This window comes from Toxotes jaculatrix, chromosome 6 (genome assembly GCF_017976425.1).
Source record: "Toxotes jaculatrix isolate fToxJac2 chromosome 6, fToxJac2.pri, whole genome shotgun sequence".
Taxonomy (NCBI): Eukaryota; Metazoa; Chordata; class Actinopteri; family Toxotidae; genus Toxotes; species Toxotes jaculatrix.
The window spans coordinates 28,971,088-28,994,849 of NC_054399.1; the positions used below are offsets into that span (position 1 = coordinate 28,971,088).

Sequence of the window (23,762 nt, forward strand, 5' to 3'; positions counted from 1 at the left end):
GCAGAGAGGTTTGAGACTCTGTTAGACGCACCTTGTCTGAAGCATATTGAGGCTTTTATTTTGATGAGTACAGGATGTATTTTTAAGTGAAAGAAGTGATGCATAAAACTATGAAGACCAAAGTTATAATTAACGGAATTACCTTCTGAAGATTCTTCAGGGTTTGTGCCCTCAGGTTTAAGTTTGTACTTTCTCAGAGAACGCACAGCTTCACAGCATTTGTTCACTCTCTGTATCATTCATGACTCTATGCAATCTGATCACAAACCTTTGTTAAAACACTGATACTGTCTGTTCTGCTAATTGCAGGGTACTGCCAGCCAATCCGTCACTCTTTGCACATGCTGACATTTAAAAGGTTTTTAGTTCCGACCATTTAGTGTGTTGACAGACGATACAGTCAATTATATAAATCTGTCAGGGCTAGCATCATGAGAGGCTGTCAGTCCAATGCTATGATTCTGGAGAAGGTGTGAAGCTTAGCTGCCCCTTATTAAATACTGTAGACCTATGGAGCGTGGACTCGACTGGTTCAGGACTGGACAATGAAGCACATCTTGCAGCCTTTCTTTCAAGTTGCATACTCAGTGCAGTATCCTGGGAATTATGTCCATGTTTGATTATTCTGCACCTCATGATTGGTTTAGATCCCATCTTGCCACAGACATATGTTTAACGTTTGGCTTTTTTTCTTTCCCTCACCTTATCCGTTCTGGCATGAGCAGAAGAAAGCAAGATTTTTTAAAAAATGTTATAATTCGACATAATAAATAAATCATTTGGCATTGAATGTAATCCAGAGTTTTGATGAATCATCCTACGTGTCTTTTATATTGTCTGGTGATAGAAATACTATACCTGCAGTAACAGTTTGTATTTTTTTTCTGCTAAATACCTACGCATCCTTCATTGCTAAATTCATGGCCTAAAGTGAGAAGGAGTCGGTTTTATATATAGTACTCATGTATCTGTTTTTGGTTGTGTTTCCATTGTTTTTCCTGATCCTCTTCCTCAAACTTAAAATTCAGTTATATTCATTCGTCTCTCTTGATTTTCTGAATATAAAGGCTGAGAATTGTTAATGATCCATTTGGGTGACGTGCTCTTGGGAATGCAGATACTTCAAGATAAATAATGTAAAAGGGTGGACAAGCATTTAACACCATGCAATATTTTGACATTAACATTTTCACTGCAAACAAACACTTTGAACTCTCAGATCCTCAAATCAGTGTTTCCCACTGATAATGAGGCTCCTCAGTTATCTACTACTCGGGTCTTTTTCTTTGTATCTGTGTGTAGTGGCCCGTTTTGAACTGAATGTTTTTATTTGGGAGTGAGTAAGGTTTGGACAGCTCTAAAGGTCACGTGTTTGCAGCCTTGTTTGTGCCATGATGTAAATCTCGGTCTAAACCATGACACACAGCCAAGATGAGCACACGCGAGAACCTCTGAGGCTCACACAGGGAAACACCCAGCCAGACGGCCGGAGATTCACTTCCACATGGAAATCATACCCTGCTCCATCATGGTGTGACAGGCCAAAACACTCAGCCTCTCAAACACTGATGAGTGCATACATTTCCATGTAAAATCTAATACTTTCATCATGTGGAGAAAAGCTTTCGTGGCTGGCAGAGAGAGCACAAACAACAAACAGTGCGGATTCGCTGTTTGCTGTTCATGTCTCAATTAGAGGATCAGATCGCCTCGACGCAGTGTGAAAAAGTAACTGGGAGAGACAGAATAAACAGTGCGGCCCTGCTGTGTGGGGAGAGTATGTGTTCAATATGTGTTCAGTTATAGCTGTAGCATGAACACAGGTGACTCCTAGCACACATGGGCTATTACTGAGCCATGAATCAGTGTGTTTGGAGAAGGAGAAGACAGGAAGAGCAAGATGGAGATGAAAGTGGATGAGTTATTGGAGATGAGATGAGACAGAGTGGAGGAAACAGAGGAAGAAGACAAACACTGAGCGGAGAGCAGGGTGCCAAAGTTGGCGAGCGGTTGCATTTCATCTGGTGCACAACTGTTGAAGCGTGTTGAGGCATGTTACCGGTATCAGAGTGAGAGCAGAGGCAGAGCGCTGGCTGTGGCGGTGGCTTCTCCTTCAGCGACAGGTACATGAATGTATGTTCCATCAGTGAGAACTGTCAAATAAAGACCAGGACAGTCAGTCAGAATACAAAATAATAATCATTATTCACCTGCATTTCTAGTTGCAGATTTAAATCCTGATGATTTAAAGATGATGTTGGGTCAGCTGAAACTGAACATGACACCAAAATACAGCGTACAGTTGAGTTCTGCATTTCTTAAAACGTAGGCATGTGTGCGCTGTACATTGTGTGGTTGGTGCACTGCCCTCATACTGTAGAAAAGCAAAAGCTTTCTCGAGAACCAATCAACCAAAAAACTTCACAGTCATCACTGCACTTCCTTTGGTCCTCAGCACCACACCACTCCAAGCCTCAAGTCGACTGGATGAGCGGTTGTCAAGAAAATCTAAATACAAACAGAGATACCTACATTTATAGTTAGATAAGATTCAGGTTGTTCACCACACTGACACACCACACTGACACACTGACTGGGTAGTTCCTCCCTTTGCTCTCAAACAGCCTCAGTTCTTCACAGCTTTGATTCCACAACATGTTTGGAAAACTTCCTTTGAGATTCTGCTCCATGTAGAATTTGGTAGATTGCATCACATCATTTCTGCAGATTTCTGCAGACGACTCCATCTGATCCAGACAGATTTATTTTGGTCTCATCCGACCAAAGAATGTGCTGCCAGCATTCATCCGGCCTTCTTTTCATGTTCTTTGGCAAAGCTTTGTGTCGTTTTGCGAGCCATGGTTTTCTCCTTGGATGCCGTCCTCAGAGGTTGACTTCACACAGTGTCCTTCACACTGTTGATCTGATGTGCCAAGTGTCAAGACAGAAGCACGTACCCGGTGGTGAGAATTGTGCATGGTGTCATTTTTCTGCACCTTCCATGAACGTTAGCATGGCTCTTCCTATACCTCCAAACCAACTGCTGCAGCTGTGGCCTCAGCTAATGCTCAGTTGGCTTGCTGATGCTGCTGAAGTCTCACAGCCTGCTTTCTTACTTGCTCAGGCAGCTCCTCATCATGTGGAGTCATGCTGCTTTGGACACAACCCAGGCCAAAACTGACAGAGCCACGAAGTTCACAGGTTATGACTTGTGCAACCAATTTTGTGTGTTCAGTGAGGTCTGTCTAATCTGTTTGTTTTCTAATTATGCATAAGATCAAACACCCAACACTTCAACTTGAACATAAAATAAGTATTGTAAGATTTTTAGTGATATTGAACAGGGGTGTATTCTGTGTAGTTACAAACTATATATCCATTTGTTACATGCTATTTACATTAGAAATAGTTAGCAGTAAATCTTGGTGTCTATTAGGTTCACTATACATTCAAAAGCCACCAGGAGCCAAAAAACAAAGATATTATCATCAGGGATTGTTTCATGCATCCCTGGACACACAGTTACAACCCTGCTTAAGACAGAACATGGATTTCCCGGAGTGTTGGAGAGTCCTGAGAACATATGACAGTGGTTTCTCCTCTCTGATAAGAGCAGGTCACCACAGGGATGTCAGCCCACTGATAGCTGTTACTGAAATGTCTGACTGTGCGGCTGCTTGTTCCGGTAACAAGGGCTGGATGTATCACAGCGACGTCTGAATCATCTTCTGCAGCACCATCAAAACAATACTGGGAAAGTTTTCTTTATTTGTCCAGATGAGGAGATATCTGTCTCTGAAGTTTCCTCCTGTATAAGTTTTGGTGTCCTAAGTCAAAACAAACCGTGACACCAGATCAGTGTGTATGGTGCATGGAACGCACAGCATTTATTCAGTATGTCTTACTGTGTGATCCCATCACAAGATGATCTGTGGACAGGACTGACTGACACTGAGACACAGTGATCTGCCACTTAAAACCAACGTGGGCCAGAGGTGTGGGGAGGTCAGTTGCCCTTTCTCGGGCCACACACCCATCTTCGAGCTCAGCCTACATTGTGATCTCAGCTACACGCCTGTACAGTTTTGTGACTGAATCTTGTGCAGATGAGACACTCTCACAGTGACCACAGACTGACAGACAGACAGACAGACAGGCAGACAGACATATAAACACCTGTCATATTAATCAAAACCATGTATGTGGTTGTTCCTGTTGCAGTCGGTGACTCAAGAACCTAATTTTGCTATGATGACACTCAAACACACACAGACTCGCAAGGTGAAAACAATACCAGCCACACTGTCGCTGCTGGTTGTGTACAGAGACAGTATGCACTCCATCCATCTGGCTGTAGCAGAGTTGAGTGGTTGGTACATGCTGTACATCCACTGTGACAAACTACAATGGAATGTCATCAAATCACCACTAGCTGCCAGGTCTCCTACAAAAACATTGGGTGACTATCAAAGGCCAGCCAGCTTCTAATTAGCATTTCAAATCTGTGATCACCAGAGGGCAAAAAACACTGTAAAACTACAGTATGCTATTTGACACACCCCTGTTCTTTCTCTGTGTCTGCTGCCAACTGGTCGTGCATGTGCCATTATCAACCAAGGAGAAGCTCCATCACAGGCGGACAGGTAGAGCAGACTGCCAGTAGAAATGTTTGACAACTGGTGAGTCATCAAAGGCTTTAAGTGAAGCTGTTCACACACTGAAGAAACACGCTGGATGTCAGCTAATTTATATTTTGTTTCGATGGAAGACGGAGATAAAATGAAGAAAGTGAGAGGTCCAAGCCGTATTACCTCTGGGTTTGTTTTCATGGTATGTGAAGTGGAATGATGATTGTTGAGTAAGTAACACTCCCTTTGATAAGTGAGTGTATGTGTTACATAACACAGATCAGATCTGCACAGCAGCAGTGTCCCTCCCTTTTCTCACTTTATGAAACAGAGGGGCAAGAAGGGCTGGATCAGCAGCTGGGCAAAGGGGGGCAGACCCCTGCACCAGATTTGTGAAATGAAATAAAAGGAGCCTGTGTGCCAATATTCCAATATAACATCAGGACTCAACATCAGTGTGTTGGCAAAAAAGAAATAATAATAATAATAATTAATTTTAAAAAAGTGAATAAAAAACATTCAGACTCTGAATAGATGCTCCCAGCAGGTTCATCCAGTCATGGAGGATAAAAACCAGTCCAGCTCAAAGCAGCGCAAACCAACTAGATGTTGTCCTTATATGGAACACCAAACAAGTCCACAACTTTGAAGTTCCTGTCTGATGCTATAGATATGTTTTGCACTTTTTACTTTACAGCACTGATTGACAGCTGCACTGTTACACTATCAGTTACATTGCAGATGAAGATTTTAAAACCCTATCTGACATATAAAATACAAAGCATTGTTTCACAGTCAGGGTCAGAGTGCTACACAAAGAAATTAGCTCCACTACCAGGTGCAAAGGTGCTTAACCTTGATACATCAGCAATAAGAATCAAACACTCACAGCCGCAAAATGGTTTTGCTGATAATACGTTTACTTAAGTAACATCTTCAGTGTGACATTATACTTGTCTGATTGTATTTTACGCTGTGGCTTGTTTGCTTAAGTTGATGATTTAATTTAATTACTTTATTGATCCCTTCTGGGGAAATGACTCTCTGCATTTTACCCACACCAAGCATGCACATGCACTTGAGACGCTGGGGCCTAGTGAAGCGCTCGGGGAGCTGGGGTGGATCGGTGCCTTGCTCAGGGGCACCGCTGCCACGGTCGCAGAGGTAGGGGAGACGCTTCTCCTTCACCATCACTGTATCTGTTTTTTTTTTTTTTTGCGCTTGGTCGAGGGATCGAACCCACGACCCTCCGATCTCAGGTCCAAAATCCAAAGCTGCAATCTTAACTTGCTGCGCCACGGAACACTCACTCACGCAACACTCTGAGACATTTTCTATTTTTGGTCACTGGAGTGGTCCTTTCGTTGTTCATGGGCACAGTAACAGTGGCTGTCGTTGTCTCATTCATGTTCAAATTGGAACCGGTAACTTTCTGTTGACCAGCTCCATAGTGCCACGTTTGAAGCTGACAAATTAACATATAAATGAGTGATGGAGACACCTGGCTCTTCCTGCCTGTACCAGTGTGAATGCAGGAGAGCCGCCTTATCATCACCTGGCTTAGGCTTCATGGAGTCGTTGTGAAGTAGCAGGAGAAAAGTCGTGGTGTAGCTGGCGCCTGGTGGCTGAAGCCTGCAGCAGAAAACACACACACACACTGCGCTGCTCAGGGCGTGACAGCCGGGGAAGAACCGAGGCGTGAGGAGGGTTTGTGAAAAAACCGTGTCTGATCCGAGCCCCATCCGAGCTCTGTGTGTGTGTGTGTGTGTCACCTCATGTTTTCAATCTGACAGAGGGACACTTATGGAACAGCATTTTTATTTACTGGCGAGCATTTTTGTTGTCATATCCACAGCTGTAAAGAAAACAAATAAATAGATGAGGAAACCTGTTTAAACACAGGAAAATGTTCGGAAAGGATGCCACAGTATTCGTGTGCGTAAAAGCGCACCGTACCCAAACGCGTAATACGCATGGCACCTGCAGCATCTCTCTTCCTCTTTGTGTAAAGCCTGCGTTCCCTCGCAGTATCGTTTTCGTTGCTTTTTTTTTTTTTTTTTCAACAACGTGTTAATGTGCTTATTATGTCTTTTAGTGGTGCTGGTCCAGGGGCGGTCTCTCTCCCTCTCTGCCCTGCCAGTTGTTGGACAGGTTTGACAGAGGGGCGGGTTTCCTCTTCTGTGAGGTTAAGTAGCTGCCCGCAGCGGAGCAGAGAGAGCATTCCGCACCAGTCGCACTCTGACTCTCCGACCACCTCTCTGTCTCTGACTCGCAAAGGAAAAGTTGTACTTTTATACCGAGGCTAAATTTAGGGGGCTGGTCAGTGCGCAGCGTCCCGCATCCTGGACGCGCTTCCTTCCCCCAGCCTCGCATTGGTCTGATTTGTGCAGCGAACAATATTTATAAGAAAAGCAGCTCCTTCCAGCAGACGCACAGCCACACATGAGTGAGGAGCAGCAGCTCATCGGACGACAGAAGAAGCGACGCGATCTGTAGCTTTTTCTGGAGACTCTGCGGACCTTTAAACAGAGAAAGTGTCCTTCTCTCAGTATTTGAGGGTTTTTTTTTTCCTACTTTTTTTTTTTTTAACAACGCATGGAAATGGCCTTGAGTGGGACCATTTTACCATCAATCTCTACGTTTGCCAGCCAGAAGGAGAAATGTTGGGAAGATGTAAGTAGCGCTTGTTTATGTATTTACACTTGTTCTGAACACAGATAGAGCGCGACGTTTGGACTTTATCACATAACTTCATGCACTTCTTTTGCCAGTATCAGTCTGTCATATCACAGCACATACGCGGTGTTTGCTGGTCCTTGAAAAGTTTTTAAAACTTTGGAATTCTGCACTGCAGTTGTGGTTAAATGTTTTATAGTGGTTCTTTGGAATATTCAGCTCACTCTCGGTGCACATTTTGTTCTGTATTATCGAGGTAAATTACTCTGAGGTATCTGAAAGAACTGTGTAAAAAAAAAATCTAGCTTGTCTGACAAACTAATCTCCTCTCATCCTCGCTCCAGAGGTGGAAGGGCGACATGAGCATTGCGCCCGACATGGACAGCAGCTGCCTGGGCAGAAAAGACGAGGAAGACCTGGATAAGTTATTGGATCTTGAGTTTATTCTCGCAAACACAACTGGCTCTGACGGTGCGCCAGTCGCCGGGACAGGGGTAGAGTCCTATCGGCTCCAGGAGTCCGGGGCGTCCGTGTATCACCAGCAGCAGCAGCAGCAGCAACAGCAGCAGCAGCATACCGGGATGCCCCAGCCGCAGGCCAATTACACCTCACATGTCCCAGACATGAACTGCCCTCCTCCGCCCTACAACAGTCTTATGGCGGAGCTCCTTCGCTCCGACGTGGATACGAGCTTCCTCCCCGGGAACAACATCCAAGGCAGATTCCTGATCAGCTCAACGCCTTTCCAGACCACTCAGGATTTATACCCCGAGCATCCGAGCATTAAAGTGGAGCCCGCCTCAATGGACTCGTACGGACCTGTTATGGGTCTGGTGCCTCAGAGCTGCAACAAAATAAAGCACGAAGGGAACGTCTCCTGCATGATGTCATATGATCAGCAGCCGCGGCTGGCCAACTCCCCGCAGGCGGCTGTCGGCAGCATGACGCCGCCGCTCAGCCCGGACGACCTGATGAGCTCCGAGTGCCACCAGCCCCAGATGCGCAACTCCACCTCGCTGACGTTCTCGCAGAGCTTCCACTCCCACCACCGCAGCGCGCCCGGGGGATTCCCTCACCCACACAACGGTATGCAGCTCCCTTTCACTGGGGCGCACCACCATCACCAGTTCCCCGGCATGTTCGGAGAGGACGCAGCCATGGGTATGCAGCCGCAGCCGGCGGCCGGCCAGCGGGTCCTGCTCACCCCACCGTCCTCCCCGCTGGAACTGATGGACACCAAACCAAAGAGGGGTCGTCGGTCCTGGCCGAGAAAACGGACTGCGACACACACCTGCACTTTTACCGGCTGTGGGAAAACCTACACCAAGAGCTCCCACCTGAAGGCGCACCTCAGGACGCACACAGGTAAGATCTGCACGTGTGATGGACTACTACAGCGATTTATACATCCCCTCGTGAGCCACGTCCAAACTATAACGTTTCTCACGGTTGTTGTTTTTGTATATTTGTGTGTTTTTCCAGGTGAGAAACCTTACCACTGCAGCTGGGAGGGTTGCGGTTGGAAGTTCGCTCGCTCCGACGAGCTCACGCGTCACTTCCGGAAGCACACCGGCCACCGGCCTTTCCAGTGTCACCTTTGTGAACGGGCGTTCTCCAGGTCTGACCACCTCGCTCTGCACATGAAGAGGCACATGTGAGGGAAGTCCCCGAGTCCCTGAGGACAAACTGGAGCAGACGAGGACCCCATCAAAAACAATAAGAATAATCTCAGCCATACAACGATGCTATGCAAATATACAGATGCAAGTTCCTATAGCAGTATGAACTGTAGTGGTACCATGGCAGGATAAACAGCCATACAGCATGAGGCCACTAGCCTACTGACTACACTGTAATGCCTACAGGTATATTTATAGGAATATTATGGTGAGTTTTCATTGGGGCAAAAAGGAGCATCAAGACGACATGCCTTCAAATTCTATTTGTAAAAAAAGAAAAAAAAAAAGCTATTTAAATGTGTTTTTTTGAGAGAAACGACATACACACCACAAAACAATGAGCAACTATAGCCAGATATGACAGAAACAGATGAATTCTGTTCACTTTAAAAAAAAAAAAAACTATGTAGCTGGTACTACTTTTTTTGTATGGAGTGCTGTTTATATAGACAACAAATGAAAGGACCATTCCACTCAACATGTCAGGCACATGAAACTGAAGCAACTGGAAGCAGACATTCCTCTGAAGAGCAATGATTTTTTTTTACCCCCCTGTATTTTCACCATTAGTGCCTTCTATAACACATTATTACTCATCTTACGAGTGCCATATTCTTCACTGGCTAAAAGACAATCAAAGTTTTATTCTGTGTGTTATATTGTAAGTGTAAACTGCACGTGAAATAAGCTTTGAGACAATGTTTTGTTCTGAAACTGCCTTTCCTTCTGTCCTCCTTGAAGGCTTGAATTGAATGTCATGTCTGTGAGTCTGTCTGTTGTCTATAGCATTTGAAGTCAGGGTCTTACAGTAGGAAGTCTCACAGAAGTGCATGCCATCTCAACGCCACCTGATTGACAAAGGGCTATACAGTCTTTGGCAATAAGACGTGTTTGTATGTGTCTTGAAGAAATGTACTGCCTTGTAAATAGAATTTTTTATATAATGTAAATAGTTTATTTTATTGTACATATTAAACTAAATGAACAACATGATTTCTGAGTCCTGAGTGTCATGGATCTGGATACAGGGTCGACAATTATATAGGACCTGGTTTGCTGTTAACACACATATTCACACAAGTTTGGCGTGTGGCCACCTAATCAGAAGGTGTGGACCCCCCAGGACCAATCTGAGGTGTGACAAGGTGATTAAACACACAGATAAATAGAAGACACAATACTCACAGACATATGTCATCAGTAATAGGGGCGTGTGGGTGGGGATTTCTTTGCTAGAAAGAGTAAGAAGCCAAAAAAATATCAAATCTGTGTCTTCGTACAGCTTCCTGTCAGGCGGCAGGTTTGTCCAGATCAGTCTGTTTCAGACTGTTTAAGCTGAATCATTTTTACAACCCAGAGATTTCAAATCATGCAGTAATACAGAGGGGGAAAAGCAAAGATCAGAACAGTCTGAAAAAACAAAAACATTTTATACAACAAAAATACATTTCTTTTTTTCGAAGCCTGGCTCAGAGGTTTATGGGATTTTATTCTGCATTCCAAAGATACCAAAATGTTTCTAAATTTTGGAACAATGTTTACAAGAAGACGCACAAGACACGTAGAATATTTCTGTTTTAATCCTGAAGGTGACGGTTCAGGATGTGTTCAGGGCTCCAGGTGAGCCACTCTCAGAAGCTGGTAGGATCCAGGATCCCCGAACCCTGAGTGCCCTGCATACAGCGTCAGATTGATGCTTCCCAGCTGGGACAGAGCGGCTGCCAGGGCGCTGTGGCAGCTGCCTATAAATACAAACATTACACTGACATAATTACAGAGGCTCGATATAGAGGGAGTCAGTGTCAAGGGCACAGGGGCGAACCGCAATGAGTGGGAGGGATGGAGGGGTGAAAAGGAAGAGAAACCCTGTCTCAAATAAACTAAAAAAAGAGCCGCAGGGACAAAGGAAAGTTCATCGGGAATGAGGAGAAAAACCTGCTCAAAGCATGAGTGTTTTCAGGCGGCTAGCAGGGATGAATGGTGGGGAAGAGACATTGTTGCTATTGCATGTGAAAAGGATTTTGTATCCTGTTTTTATTTGAACAGTCTCAGTTCAAACGATTAAGTTTGGCACACTGTCTGTCTGCTCAGCGATCTGTTATTTCACACGCAGTCCAAAAGGAGAAAAAAAAGTAAAGTATCCTGATTCCGAGGAGCCAGAGGAGTCTGCACCCTGCTATGAAGCAGGTGTGGAGATGACGAAGACAATGTCAGAGCATTGAACCAGTGTTGCGTTCCATCAGTAGTGAGTGATAGAGAGCCACAGAGATTGAGCCGATCGAGGGAAGACGGGAAGAAGTTTGATCCAGCACAGTTAAGATCGGTCACCTGTGAATAAAGCTCAGATGAACCTTTGCTGTCATGTAGTGTGTAAGAAGAAGTGAAAGCACAGAGGAAGAAGAGGAGAGGAGGAAGGCCTCAATGCTTGTTGGATCTTCCATCAGTCAGAGTCCAAAGGTGTCCAGTGACTTTTGTAGCTTCCTGAATTGGATGGTCACACCCACTATAAGCCGTGATTGGTCAGAGGTGTGTCCTCTTTTTTCATTCTTTTTCATTTGTTTGATGGATATGATTAGGTTAGGCCTGCTAACAGCAATGTGATTTCACACGATAACTCTGGCTCAGGTCTGGCCAGCTTTGAAAATAAATGGAGAAAAATTGAAAAAAAAAAAAACAAAGACAAAGGAGCTATAATAACCTCAAATTATCCTTCAACTGTGAATTTGACTGATCACAGAAAAGAGAGCCGCTGTTTGAAACTCACTCACTGCCTCTCCATTTCACACTTGCGCTGGTGCAGCAGTCAGAGGGCCTGTGTCTATTTTTGGTTGTGAAAGGCCACACATCTCGGTGTCATCTCCAGGATGGCCCCGTGCCAGCCCTGAAAAAAAAAGAGGAACCCCCGCCCCTGATGCATTTACTCAAGTGAAAAATCGAATGTTTTCATTTCACTTTTTCAGCTGGGTGCAAGAGGGTGGCTGCCGCTGCAGAGCGTGGGAATATCAGACCTGAGGGGGTTAGATGGTTTACATGTTGGTTTCTGTGTTCCCCCTGATACACAGCCGTGTGTGTGTGTGTGTGAAAAATCTCAGATTGAGTTGCCCAGATGGATGCCGGCAGGTCTCCTGTGCACTCTGGTCTGAAGATACCAGCTGTGTCATACTGTATATGTGGGTCTATCACATTGTTGGTTCATTTCAGACTATTAAGGGTCAGGAAAGGTTAGAGAGGATGTGGAATGAAGATTTGTGGAATAAGCAGCAGGTAGACAGCAGATACCAAAAATCACGTGTGACATAAAGCTTGGTCACAGTGCTTCAGTCGGATCATTGTTGTTGTTTTATCTGTGAGCGAGAACTTGCCTACAGCTGATGTCACGACATCGCAGCACACACCGACAGAGCCCGGCCCGTACACACTCGCTGTTTTCCAGCTCAGTTCAGTTCACTGAAATACAAAAACAATCTTTTATGTGGTTCCCTGATTGCGCATGAACCGCTTGACGCACGCTTTCAGCGAGGGCCTCACCACCCCTCAGCTCAGCAGCTCATCCACTTCAGATCTATAAACCTGAGGCATGAAACTCAAATGTGTTATATTCCTACAGTGAAGCGTTCCTCCCTTTTCCAGTGTAAGCGGGGACGTTTTTACCGATTCTGCCTCCTTGCCTCACTATCAGTGCTTAATATTTTCAGTCAGCGAGAGGCTGTAAACATGCTCACAAGCTCTTGTGCAACAGTTGATCTCAGAAGAACTCACCACCAGAGAGTTTAAACAGCGAGTTCTTCTCCAGCTCCAACATGGCACACTCATAAAACCAAGCATGAGGGGAAAACTGATACCACAATGTTTTTCCTGTCACAAGGGTCAGAAGGCCACAGAGGATTTAGGCACTCCAAAAATTTGCATTTGAAACCAACACTGTGATTTTTCTGGAGGCTCAGCCTGATCTCCCTTCAGTTAATCACATACTCAGATGATATCTTTGCTTATCTAGTGCCTGGAGGCTGAAACAGAACTGAAATTGTATCATGACTGCTGATTCTTTAGCCAAGTGCACGAGGACGCCTGAGATAACACGAGTGCATTTCTGGTGAAATTCAGTGATACAGAAACGTCGGTCTTAACTGGAAGAACTCTTATCTGGTTAGATTCCACGAGCCACAGGTGTCCAGCACTGTCTGTGGAAAAGCGGGAATTGTATTTATGGGAAGAGGATGCCATCTACTGGGGACAGCTGCACCACTGACAGCAGCAGGAATCTCCTGCTGGAATCCGGTCCTTGAAAGACCTTGTCAGAGAACCGTCTCAGTAAACGTGGGATGTTACCGCACCGTTTCTCAGTGTTCAAACCTTTCCCACAGTTTTCCATTTCATCCACTCGCTCCTCTCTCCTTGAGGAGGTTAGGGAGGAGGGGTGGGAAGGTGTTAGGGTGAGGTAGGAGAGAAATGAGGGAGAGGGAACACAAGCATAGACAGAGGGAGAGGACGGAGGAGTGTGGCTGGCTGCTGTCCCAGCTAAACAAGTTAATTATGCTCCCTGTCACAAAACATGGAAAGAATTTTGTTTTTCAAATCAGTGTTGTTGTTATTTCTGCAGTTGTACAAACAAAGACTATAGTGTAAGAATTCAAATTCATGAATTTGAACATGTTACACGAGTCCACCCCATCTCATTTCATTCCTCGGTCAGTCCACAGCCCAAGGTGTGGGCATGTTGCTTCAGGGGCCAGTGAGTAAACATCTCTGTGTATCACAGTGTAGAGTGTTACAGCTTATTGTCCATCACAGATGCTCACAGAAGAGCTGATGCACACACACAGACACACACTGTGCAGCCCTAACCGTCAAACAAGCTAACGACTGGATCCAACTCCCTGAACGTTACACCCCAACAAGACAACACAAACTAAACAAGGTCTGCAAATGACATCCATGCACATCTGTCTTTGTGCAGACAGAGAGGCGTGTTCCAGTCTGTAAACATGGACGGTGTAGACAGCTGCAGGGTTTAAAAGAAAGAAGGAGTCCTCCAGCTGGAAGGATGGTAGGCTGCACTGTGACTGAGCTGGTATTTCAAACAGTGCTGCAAAAGTATAGTACACACACACACACACTGAAAGATATGATGTGTGAGAGTGAGGGTGATGAATGTGTGAACCTCCATGTCCTTTCTTTGGAATGTGTAGCAACACACTTTTGGTGAAACCAGTTACTAAACTGAAACCAGACTAGACAGTATTCACCTGAATTCTCTCTCTCTCTTGCACACACACACACACACACACACACACACACACACGCACACGCACACACAAGAACACAGAGAATGGAAATCATTCCTGAAAGGAGTTGACTCAAATCGGTTGCTGTGATCAGCTTGGAAGGATGGACGACAGAGACAGAGGAGACAGAGACAGAAATTAGGGCTGTGTGTGTGAGAGAGACAGAGAGAGAGAGAGAGAGAGAGAGAGAGAGAGAGAGAGAGTGCGAGAGAGACAGACAGAAAGGGAGAGAGAGAAAGAAAGAGAGTGTGTGGGCTTGTTTTCATAGCCTGGTGGGGATTTGAACCTGAATGAACACTAACCCATGGGGACTCATGTCACTTTGGGGACAAAACTCGAGGTCCCCATGGGTAAAGACTGCTGTGTGAGGGTTCAGACTTGGTTTTAGGATTCAGGTTAGAACCAGGTTTAGGTTAGAGTTAGGGTAAGGCATTTAGCTGTGATGGTTAAGGTTAGAGAAAGGGGCTAAGGAATGCATTATATCAGTGGTGTGTATATGCATAAGTGGTGTGTGTGTCTTGTAGGTGAGTATAGAATTTCAGCAGCAGATGAAATGAGCAGCTGAAGTTGATTGGACACAGACTACCTGCCTGTGTGGAAGGCTGACTTTACACTGTCCTTACAAAAACAGTGGGACTCTCCGATCTGCTCCTTTCAGTTCTGAGTAAACAGATGAAATCAAATATTTTTGAAGTCAGATTTGCATGAGTCTCTCATATCTCAGACCGATCTGGTATCTGGGCAGGGGATCTGTTTTTACACCCAGATCACATTTTCAGAGACTTTGCAGAAAAAGCAGGATGGAGGTTAGAAAGAAAACGAGTCTGCAGCCGTGCTCACAGCTCTGTGAGACTGCGCTCAGACTTAACACTAACGTTAGCGTGCTAATGTGCTCACAATGATAATGTTAACATGTTGATGATTAACAGGTGTCGATTCTGATTCTGGAACCAATTTTCTGTCAGTTGACTAATCATCTTTCTTTCATGCTGAGAGAAGTGGAGCAGGAGAGTTCAGCAGCAGCAGCAGCAGCAGCAGCAGTGCTGATGAGGCTGAAAGTGAAAGGACACTGGTCAGAGGACAGAAGGAGAAGGGTGATCCTAAACCACGGTGAGGCCAAACTGATGTTTACCCTCCAGTTCTCTCTGACCCACATTCCCAGTTAAAAGCCAATAGGCTTTTCATTTCCTCCTCTCCATTACCATTGGGTAAACACAAACCTAGCGAGGAATTTCCTGTTATTTCATACGGAGACAGTTAGCATTCGCTAACATAGCAGATTGCTAGGGTTTCAGCTAATATGTCCAGAAATGGCCGTTGTGTTTGCACAGCATTCATTTCACACTACACAGCTGTATCCTTGAAATGTAGCTGAGTGTAATTCATTGCACATTGTGGCTGTCTGGGAGGGATGGAGCTGTTGCTGCAGGTTGGCTCTGAGCTGAGAACGGGGTGTCTCTGCATCTGGTCTGGGACAGTTACTCATTTAAAGGAGAATTCTGGTTTAATACAAACTGGTGGTTATTCATATTGACCATAACATAACACTGTTCCAACCAAGCTAAGAACTGGGAACATGGTGACTTCACCGATGGTTATTTGGTGATTATCAGTTTGACACAAACACAGCACACTGCTCACTGTTTGTACTACTTAGCCTGTAACTACGTTATGTAGTCGCACGATGTCTTCTACGGCTTTGGAGGAGCTTTGTCAAGTCTGAGGAAATAACCCTGATGATGTCACAGTGATGTCATCAGGGTTACCTGAGTTTGGCCTTGCAAACTATGAACAGAAAGACTACATTGCAAACTGGTGGTGTGGAGTTTGAGAGACGTGGGCGTTTACCAGACAGGGTGAGATGCTGCATCATGGGAAATGTTAACTTCAGTGATCACTGAATTTTTTGACCTACACTAGGAGTGTAAAGTCAGGAAATCTCAGCCTTTGTTGCTTCGATTTTCATCATTCTTTACTTACAGACGGTTTGTGAGAGTCCCACAGCTCTCAGGTCTGTGTAAGAGCTGAGCTCTACTGGTTTAACTGTCTTCGGGCCTGTCACCTGTAACAAATCAAGCAGCAGCAGTCCACTCTCCTTTAACTGAAATGTTTATTCTAGTAATCAGTACAGACCATGTAGAGAATATCACTGTTCAAAATAAACCAGCATCTGTTCTCTCAGCTATTAGTGTAACTGTAGGCAATCTTCCAAATAGCTCCTCATCAAGTTTTTTTTTTCTTCTTCTTCATCTTCACTTTGTATGGGACAAATATAATAGACATGATACTATACAGATTGTATACACATCGTATGCATCTTAATAAAGACAGCTCAGATTATTTTGCCTTCATGTGAGGAAGGACAGTTGAGGAAGGCAGAAAAACAATAAAATCGCAACATCCTTCAGAGAAGAAAAAAGTAATGTGAATGGAAAAATGAAACAAGTGCCCCCAAAATCAGTTTAGGCTTCCTCCTATGAAGCATCAGCACGTCAGGAAAGACAGAGTTCGAAGGCTTTGTACCAAAATGAAATGCCCGCCATTTGGAGAGAGAAAAAAAAGGAACATTGAAAACTAAGGAATTATTAAATTGTAAATCTAAATATTTTTCAGCTGTCACTTTATAAATATGTCTTTGTTTTTTGTTTTTTTTTGTTTTTTTTAATAGTAACATTGCTGCTAATTTAAAAAAATCTTTATGATGAACATTGTGTTCCCATTTTTATTCTCCTGAAACAAACCAAAACCATTTTGGAATGAAAGGCTTATAGATCCTTCAGCTAGAGGGATGAAATGAAAGCAGAGGGACAGAGGTGCATAAATAAACATGTTTAAAACACACACTACATATCAAAAACATCCGACTGGTTTCACAGGTTACACAAAACAACAATAAAAATAAACATCTATTGCACAATGGAGGTATCAGATGACAAATACAGTATGAATGATGGTACCAGTGTGGAACTCACTAGTCTAAGCAGCACACAGCGGAGAAGCTGAGGACAGAGGGAGGAGGACAGAGACGCATGTAGGACAGATGGAGGGTCACAGTTCTCACTGGGGCTGAGTATCAAGTACGAATACATGCTGAAAACAATCAAGTAACAAAAGTTGGCATCAAATATGTGGTCAGATTGATAATGTAACTTGCTCTTTGATCACATCGTTCCTTATTCCATGTTTACATTTGTTCAAACATTTAATCATCAGAACTTTGGCAAATTTTGCTGAAAGTTAAAGAGATTTCAGAATAAAAGTTCCAGATGACAACCAAAGTGTCCCAGTTGAACTATGGATTTGGCTTCAATGTAGAATGAAAACAGATGATATAATAATACAGTTCCTCTTTTAGTAACATTTTCACAGCAGCGTGTGAGAAGCACAGCAAAGATGCTGTAACGCAAAAATGTGTTTGCCGACTCAGCAGTGGATGGAAGCTCCTCAGAAGGTGTTATGCCGTGTGCAGCTTAGAGGGAGAAGCTCACTGTGTACCAGGGACACTCTTCTCCTACAGGAACACAGTTTGTAACAGCTACAGCAAAGAAAATATACATGATATGTAAACAGGACAAAAAAAAATAAAATAAAAAATGGCAGGGAGAGGCAGTTTCCATTTCTATCTGGCAGAATCAGTGACCGGACATCAACTTTTAAGTCGAGCACTTCTGTCCAGTCTGGGTGAATTCACATTATGATCATTTAGAGAAGCAGTTACACACGTGTAAAATCTCCATTGACCTCCTCAGTACCATCAACTTTTTCAATGTGTTGACTGGAGAAGCAAATATAACTGAATAACCTGTGGTCTTCTTGTTGTATCAGTCAGTGCAAAGCCTTCTTTCAGAGGCTGCTGCGACCCAGGCCAGAGACATACCATCTCAGTAGTTACAAACTATTTTTCTAATTATAGGATTAACAAGGATTTTGTTCATGATACCAAAGATACAGCTTGTTAGCATTTTACAGAGACCTAGCCCTGATCCAGGACCATCACATTACAGTATCACAGTCCTGGGTGGATGACTGATGGAACCTAGACATATAGGTAAATGATGAAAATGTGTTACACTGGGCAAACAATTTAGAAGCATCTAAGGCAGAATAAATCTGATCAGACTGGTGCAGAATAAAAAAAAAACAAAAAAAAACCCTGATTCACTGCAACAGAGGTTTACTACAAATGATGCCAAATCAAATCATGACACACGATTCCAGCCTCACAAACAGGAATTTGCTCAGCAGCCGGGCACTCCTAGATTACAGAATGACTACTGATTAAAACAGTAATCTAATTTCTGTATTTTCAGCCAGCAGTGGCACACTGTGAGTGCACTCGAGTCCAGCAGACTGCTGATGGTGAATGAAGAAATCCTGCACCATCTTTGATTGAACAAAATCCCCTCTCTGGTTCCTCTGTAGCTTTCTGCCTAAGAAGCTGTTGAAAGGAGTTTGAATGTTCAAATCAAGGTCCTTCAGAAAACATCCAGCACTACATCCGCATCATATGATGGTCCTGAGACCAAAGGACTGCTAGTGGTATCAGTAATGTTAGACTTTGTCCCCATGACTACAAGTTATGGTAACGACTCATTGACTCAAATTCCTCATCTAATGTTTTAGGAGGACGTGTGCTCTGAGCCGAATCTGACTGCAGGGCATACACAGCAAGCAAAACACTGATTAAGTGTGTGACTTGGTCATGGACACACACAGGATACAGACTCATATATAAAACACAACATGACATTTGAAAGTACCACAGAGGGGGCTCTGAGTGAAACAGAAGAATGTTTTGTTTCAGAGACCTCCGAATCGAGTACGGTCTGTCTCACTCAAACATCAGTCAGCACTTCAAGTAAAGGGACAACTCACAGAAAAAACAAGGTGAGTGGTTACGTCCGTGTGGGAACATCAAACTATGACACATCAGAAATAGCACTTTTTCACAGATTTCCAGTTTCCAGCCGAATGACACCTGATTTCAGCAAGTTCCAAAGCTTTCCACACACACACACATGCTCTGCAGCCGGAGCCTGCTGGTCTGTACAGCACTGGAAGTGACTAAACGGAGCTACAAATGACAACGCAAGACAACTACATGAAATCCGATGTCGTTTTTAAAACAAAAACATGTTGAAATAATAACAACAATAAGAATAATAACCACCTTATGAAATAAAAACCGTGTTAAAATCCTTGCTCTCTAAAAAGAAAACAAGGCCAAATGTAGAAAAAATAATTCCCTCATCTTGCCTTTCATTTGTTGGATGTGGTGTGACATCACAGCATCGGGATCAGAGTACAGCTGTAGAGAAGAGGCATAGTTAGCTCTGTTTATCTATATACACCTGGACAGCTGGAGAGAGAGAGAGAGAGTGAGTGAGTGAGTGAGTGAGTACCGGAGGTCATCACAGAAAACTCAACAATCTCACACTTGTGGACAAAGAAAATATATCTGTACAATTTGTTACCGTCACTCCAAAGGATATGCTGACATCTGAAACATCTTTTCATTTGCCAGGTACCCGTCACATTAGAGGGAACCAGTGTAAAGAATATTCATCCATTTTGTTTTTCCCCCATTACAACCGCTGAAGAGCAGTTGCTTTTTTTCTTTCCTCCCACAGTGGGACAAGAGTGAAATGTTAACACATCCGAATAAAGTTGATTAAAAGTTTTATTCATCAGACCCGAGGAGGCAACGAGCCAGGAGGAGGGGAGTGTCTCTCCTGGGATGACTATCTCAAACCTGAAGGAGAAAAACAGACACCCTGGACCAGGGCCCAGACGGACCTGCTAGGAGCTTCTCAGGGCAAAAAAAAAAAAAAAAAGCAGGCCCCTACGGCCCCTACTGGAGTGGTCTGAAATTAAAAAGAACACTTAATATTTGGGGAAATGTGCTTCATCTCACTGAGAGTCAGATGAGAAAATCAATAACAGTTTCATTTCTGTACATCCAGTACAGAGTTTAGCCTATCTTTGCACCAAGCAGTGGGAAACAGTCAGCCAGGCAGCAGAAGTGAAAACAACTCAACTAATATCAACCCTCTCACTTCTCACCTGAGCCTGGATTAGTGACAGTATTTCCTGAGGGGAGGGGGGGGGGGGGGGCAGGAAAAAAAAAAAGGGAGAACAAATTGAATTGAACTGAAAATTTCAATCCTGAAGAGTGAAAATCCAACTCCAGTCTTCTCTATATAACAAATACTTCAGTATCACCTCATTCTGTAGCTTCCTCTACCAGCAAAACAACTCAACACTGAATACTAAAGGACACAGTTTATATCAGTAGCCCGGTGATATCTCCATGTCAACACCTGTTCATCAGGAAAAAAAGAGAAAATCCTTGGCAGTTTGAATTGTGGAGTTATTTTTCTTCACTGCTGCTTGTTACAGTGGAGGACAAACAGTATGGATTTACTCTTTGGCCTCTGATAGCAACAGTTTTGTTAGCTTGCCAGTATTACCCATTTCTATCAGTGTGAGTGAAGGCGGAAGAAAAACAACACCCTGAAACGCAAACTGTCGAGGTGATCGGTCAGCTAGTCTGCTCAGTTCATCACGTCACTGTCCAGCCACTATAGTGCATTTACACAGTGCATCCGTTTGTTCCCATCAAGCCCTTCTTGCCTCCTTCAGTCTTCAGTTCTCTGTCTCTTCATGTTTTGTAGTGATGAGTTCTCTGCCCCCCAAAATTTTTGCTGTCTTGTTTTTTTTTTAATGCAGGGCCAGAGAACAGACTGAAGTCCCTTCTCTATCTTTCTGCTCCATTCATTGAGTCACTGAGAGTTGGGGGGGAATGTAAATAGTGGAGGTGCAGGTGTCGGTCATGTAGATGTCAGTCATGTTTGTGTGCACGTTAGCCATTCTATGCACTCTTTGTGTGTGTGTGTGTGTGTGTGTGTCTGTGTGTGTTTCTGTGTGGTGGGGGTTCCAGGTCATGCGTTGGACATCTCGGCCTTGCTGAGGGCGATGGCCAGCTCCAGGTCTTCCTGCTCCTGCTGCCTGAGCCTCTTCAGCCGCTCGCGCTCTGCTCGCTCACTCTCCCGCTTAGCCCACTCCAGCTGCTGAGCCTCGTTCCCAAACTAGAGAGAGAGAGAAAGAAAGAGAGAGAGAGACATGGAAGCTGTAACACTGCAGGGATTATCTATCTAAAGTGATGTGTAATTTAAATGATTAAACATGGTCTTTGTTATATAAATGTCTGTCATGGTTTTATTCAAATGTCAGCTGCTTCATGAGGAGGAGCACAAACGCAGTGGTGAGATTGAAAATCATAATATCAACTGTTGGACTTTACAACATTCATTTTTCAGTTGACTGACTGATCAGTTCAGATAGATAAAAATTCTATCAGTGTATACAGCCACTTTATTAGGTAGAGCATTAGAAACAAACTCAGTATAATGAAGTCCAGCACAATATTAGCATCAACTACAACCTCAGTAATAACCATCTGGTTGAATTAATGCAGGCCATTATTGGCTTCATTTAGGTAGAATATGTGGTGGAGCCGTTGAACTGGATCGTATTATATTATATATTTATTTATATTTAATATATATATATTTTTTAGGGAGCAAGTAAAGGTCATTTCCTTTATTCAGCAACACATGATGTAAGATCTATCAGCAAACATCTGAAATGAGTTCATAATGCCAAACTGACATTTTGTGTGAACTTCACTGTGTGTTCAATCTCTTACCTTAACTTTGTCAGGTCCTGTCGGAGAGGTGGATTACAGAACAGAGAGGTTATGAACCAGAAAGCCCTGAGCCCAGTGGATCTAGGCTAGTTTACAGGACATCGCACCACAGCACACACACACACACACACACACACAGTAAAGGGATACCTGCAGAGTTACTGCTCAGCCCTCTTTGAAACACCGTCTTAATCATTGAATCATTGTCTTTAGCGGATTCTTAGTACTTTTAACTGAGAGTAAGTGATTCTAGTTGCTTGAAGCGACAGGTTAGTTACAATGCTAACAAGTTAATGAGGCTGAAGGAGACACCTGTTGCTAATAAGGGCCACAGGTGAGACAGATGGAGAGCTGAAACAGAACTGTCAGTGAATCCCTTCATGTAGAGACAAACAGCACTGAGAACTAAGGGAAGGAGCAGCTGAACATGACCTCTACAACAAGAGAGAGAGAGAGAGAGAGAGAGAGAGAGAGAGAGAGAGAGAGAGAGAGAGAGAGAGAGATGGGCAGATCCACTGTGATGGGAGCGATGATACAGTCAGACTGTGGTATAGAGTTTATACGCAAATGAGCAATTTAAAAACATTCAAGGATAAGTCTGGTTTTCAATCAGAGCCTGGTTTTCCTACTTATGTCGTTATGATAACTGAAATTACTAATTCATCATAGGTATTTAAAGATATGTAACATACACTGAGACTGTTATTGGACTGTTAAGTAGCCACTGTAGTAGTGAACTGGATGAACAAAGGTCTGAACACAATCATACGGGGACAAAAAGGCATGGACGTATGGAGCTATCCTTGCAAAGCTGGGTCAAATAGGATTCATATAAAAGTCTTTACAGTCTGTTATTCATAGAGTGGACAGTCCAACTATTAGTGCCATAACAGCTATGATCCAAATGCCACATCTGAGTGTATTCAGACTGTTGAAGGCCATGAGTTTAAAATGAATAACTGTATGTTTACAGGCTGGAATGAGATGGATTTGTTGGAGCCAACTAAAGGTGCTTTCAAACAGGGAGTGGTTCCCATTGCATCATCCTTGTTCTCTATTTTTGAATCAGTGACAGGACGGTGCAAAGCTGCTGCTGCAGCCCCTGGCAAAATGCAATTGTACCAGCCTGTACAACACAGGCTGCTGCTAGCTTCTATCCACACAGCTAAGGATGGAGATTAGAATAGAGGAGATGGCTAGCAATATGACACAATTAACTGATGTAGCAAGTTTTTAGCATCATAAATAGTGTCCGACTGGTTGCTCCAAAACAGTTTCTCTTCCCTGATCCATCTCTTCTCTCCTGATAAACAGTTATGTTATGTCAGATTCAGCTGGAATATCAGCTCCTGTGTCATTTCCCTAGCTGTAGTTTCCACTGTGGAAAGCTGAACCCATCATGAATTCTGACAGCAGTGGCACATCAGAATCAGGGAAAGTTGCACGGTTAGCACAAGAGCAGCCGCCGCCCTGCCCTCCCTGCCACTGTCACGACCTCAGCGGTTTCAGAAACCACTTGCTGGTCTGAAAGCATCTTTACATTTAGCAGCTTTGGTGTATGATGTGATGCATGTCTTATTTAACAAAAACAGTAAACACTGCTTGAACCAGATATTCTGGTAAGGCTAAATGTTTAAATTTTCCATGGTACAAAGATTGTCTCCTAAGGCCTGTTGTTCCAGCAAATAGTAATATGGACATATTTCACTTTACCCGATACAGTAAAGGGATTATCCATGATTGAAGGAGGGGCGATTTCTAGGTGATTTTCTTTAAAGGAGACACA

General features: G+C 43.8%; 2 protein-coding genes across 5 annotated transcripts in view; one reads left to right on the forward strand and one right to left on the reverse strand.

The window, feature by feature from the left end:
* The first annotated feature begins 6,854 nt into the window (after window positions 1-6,854).
* On the forward strand, window positions 6,855-9,457 carry LOC121182830 (Krueppel-like factor 2). Its single transcript, XM_041039444.1, has 3 exons — window positions 6,855-7,301; window positions 7,649-8,669; window positions 8,787-9,457. Exons 1-3 carry the CDS (start codon window positions 7,224-7,226, stop codon window positions 8,960-8,962), a joined length of 1,275 nt encoding a protein of 424 aa, XP_040895378.1. The 5' UTR covers window positions 6,855-7,223; the 3' UTR covers window positions 8,963-9,457.
* Window positions 9,458-17,084: 7,627 nt separating this feature from the next.
* Window positions 17,085-23,762, reverse strand: part of eps15l1a (epidermal growth factor receptor pathway substrate 15-like 1a) — a 39,846-nt gene continuing 33,168 nt past the window's right edge. For 3 of the 4 annotated variants that reach the window (XM_041039442.1, XM_041039443.1, XM_041039440.1), the window contains one exon: window positions 17,085-21,356. In XM_041039442.1, the coding sequence (XP_040895376.1) occupies window positions 21,210-21,356 (147 nt within the window). In that variant the 3' untranslated portion in view covers window positions 17,085-21,209. Of the gene's footprint in view, window positions 21,357-21,976; window positions 21,994-23,762 lie in introns of all 4 variants that reach the window. The other variant, XM_041039441.1, reaches the window with a different exon arrangement.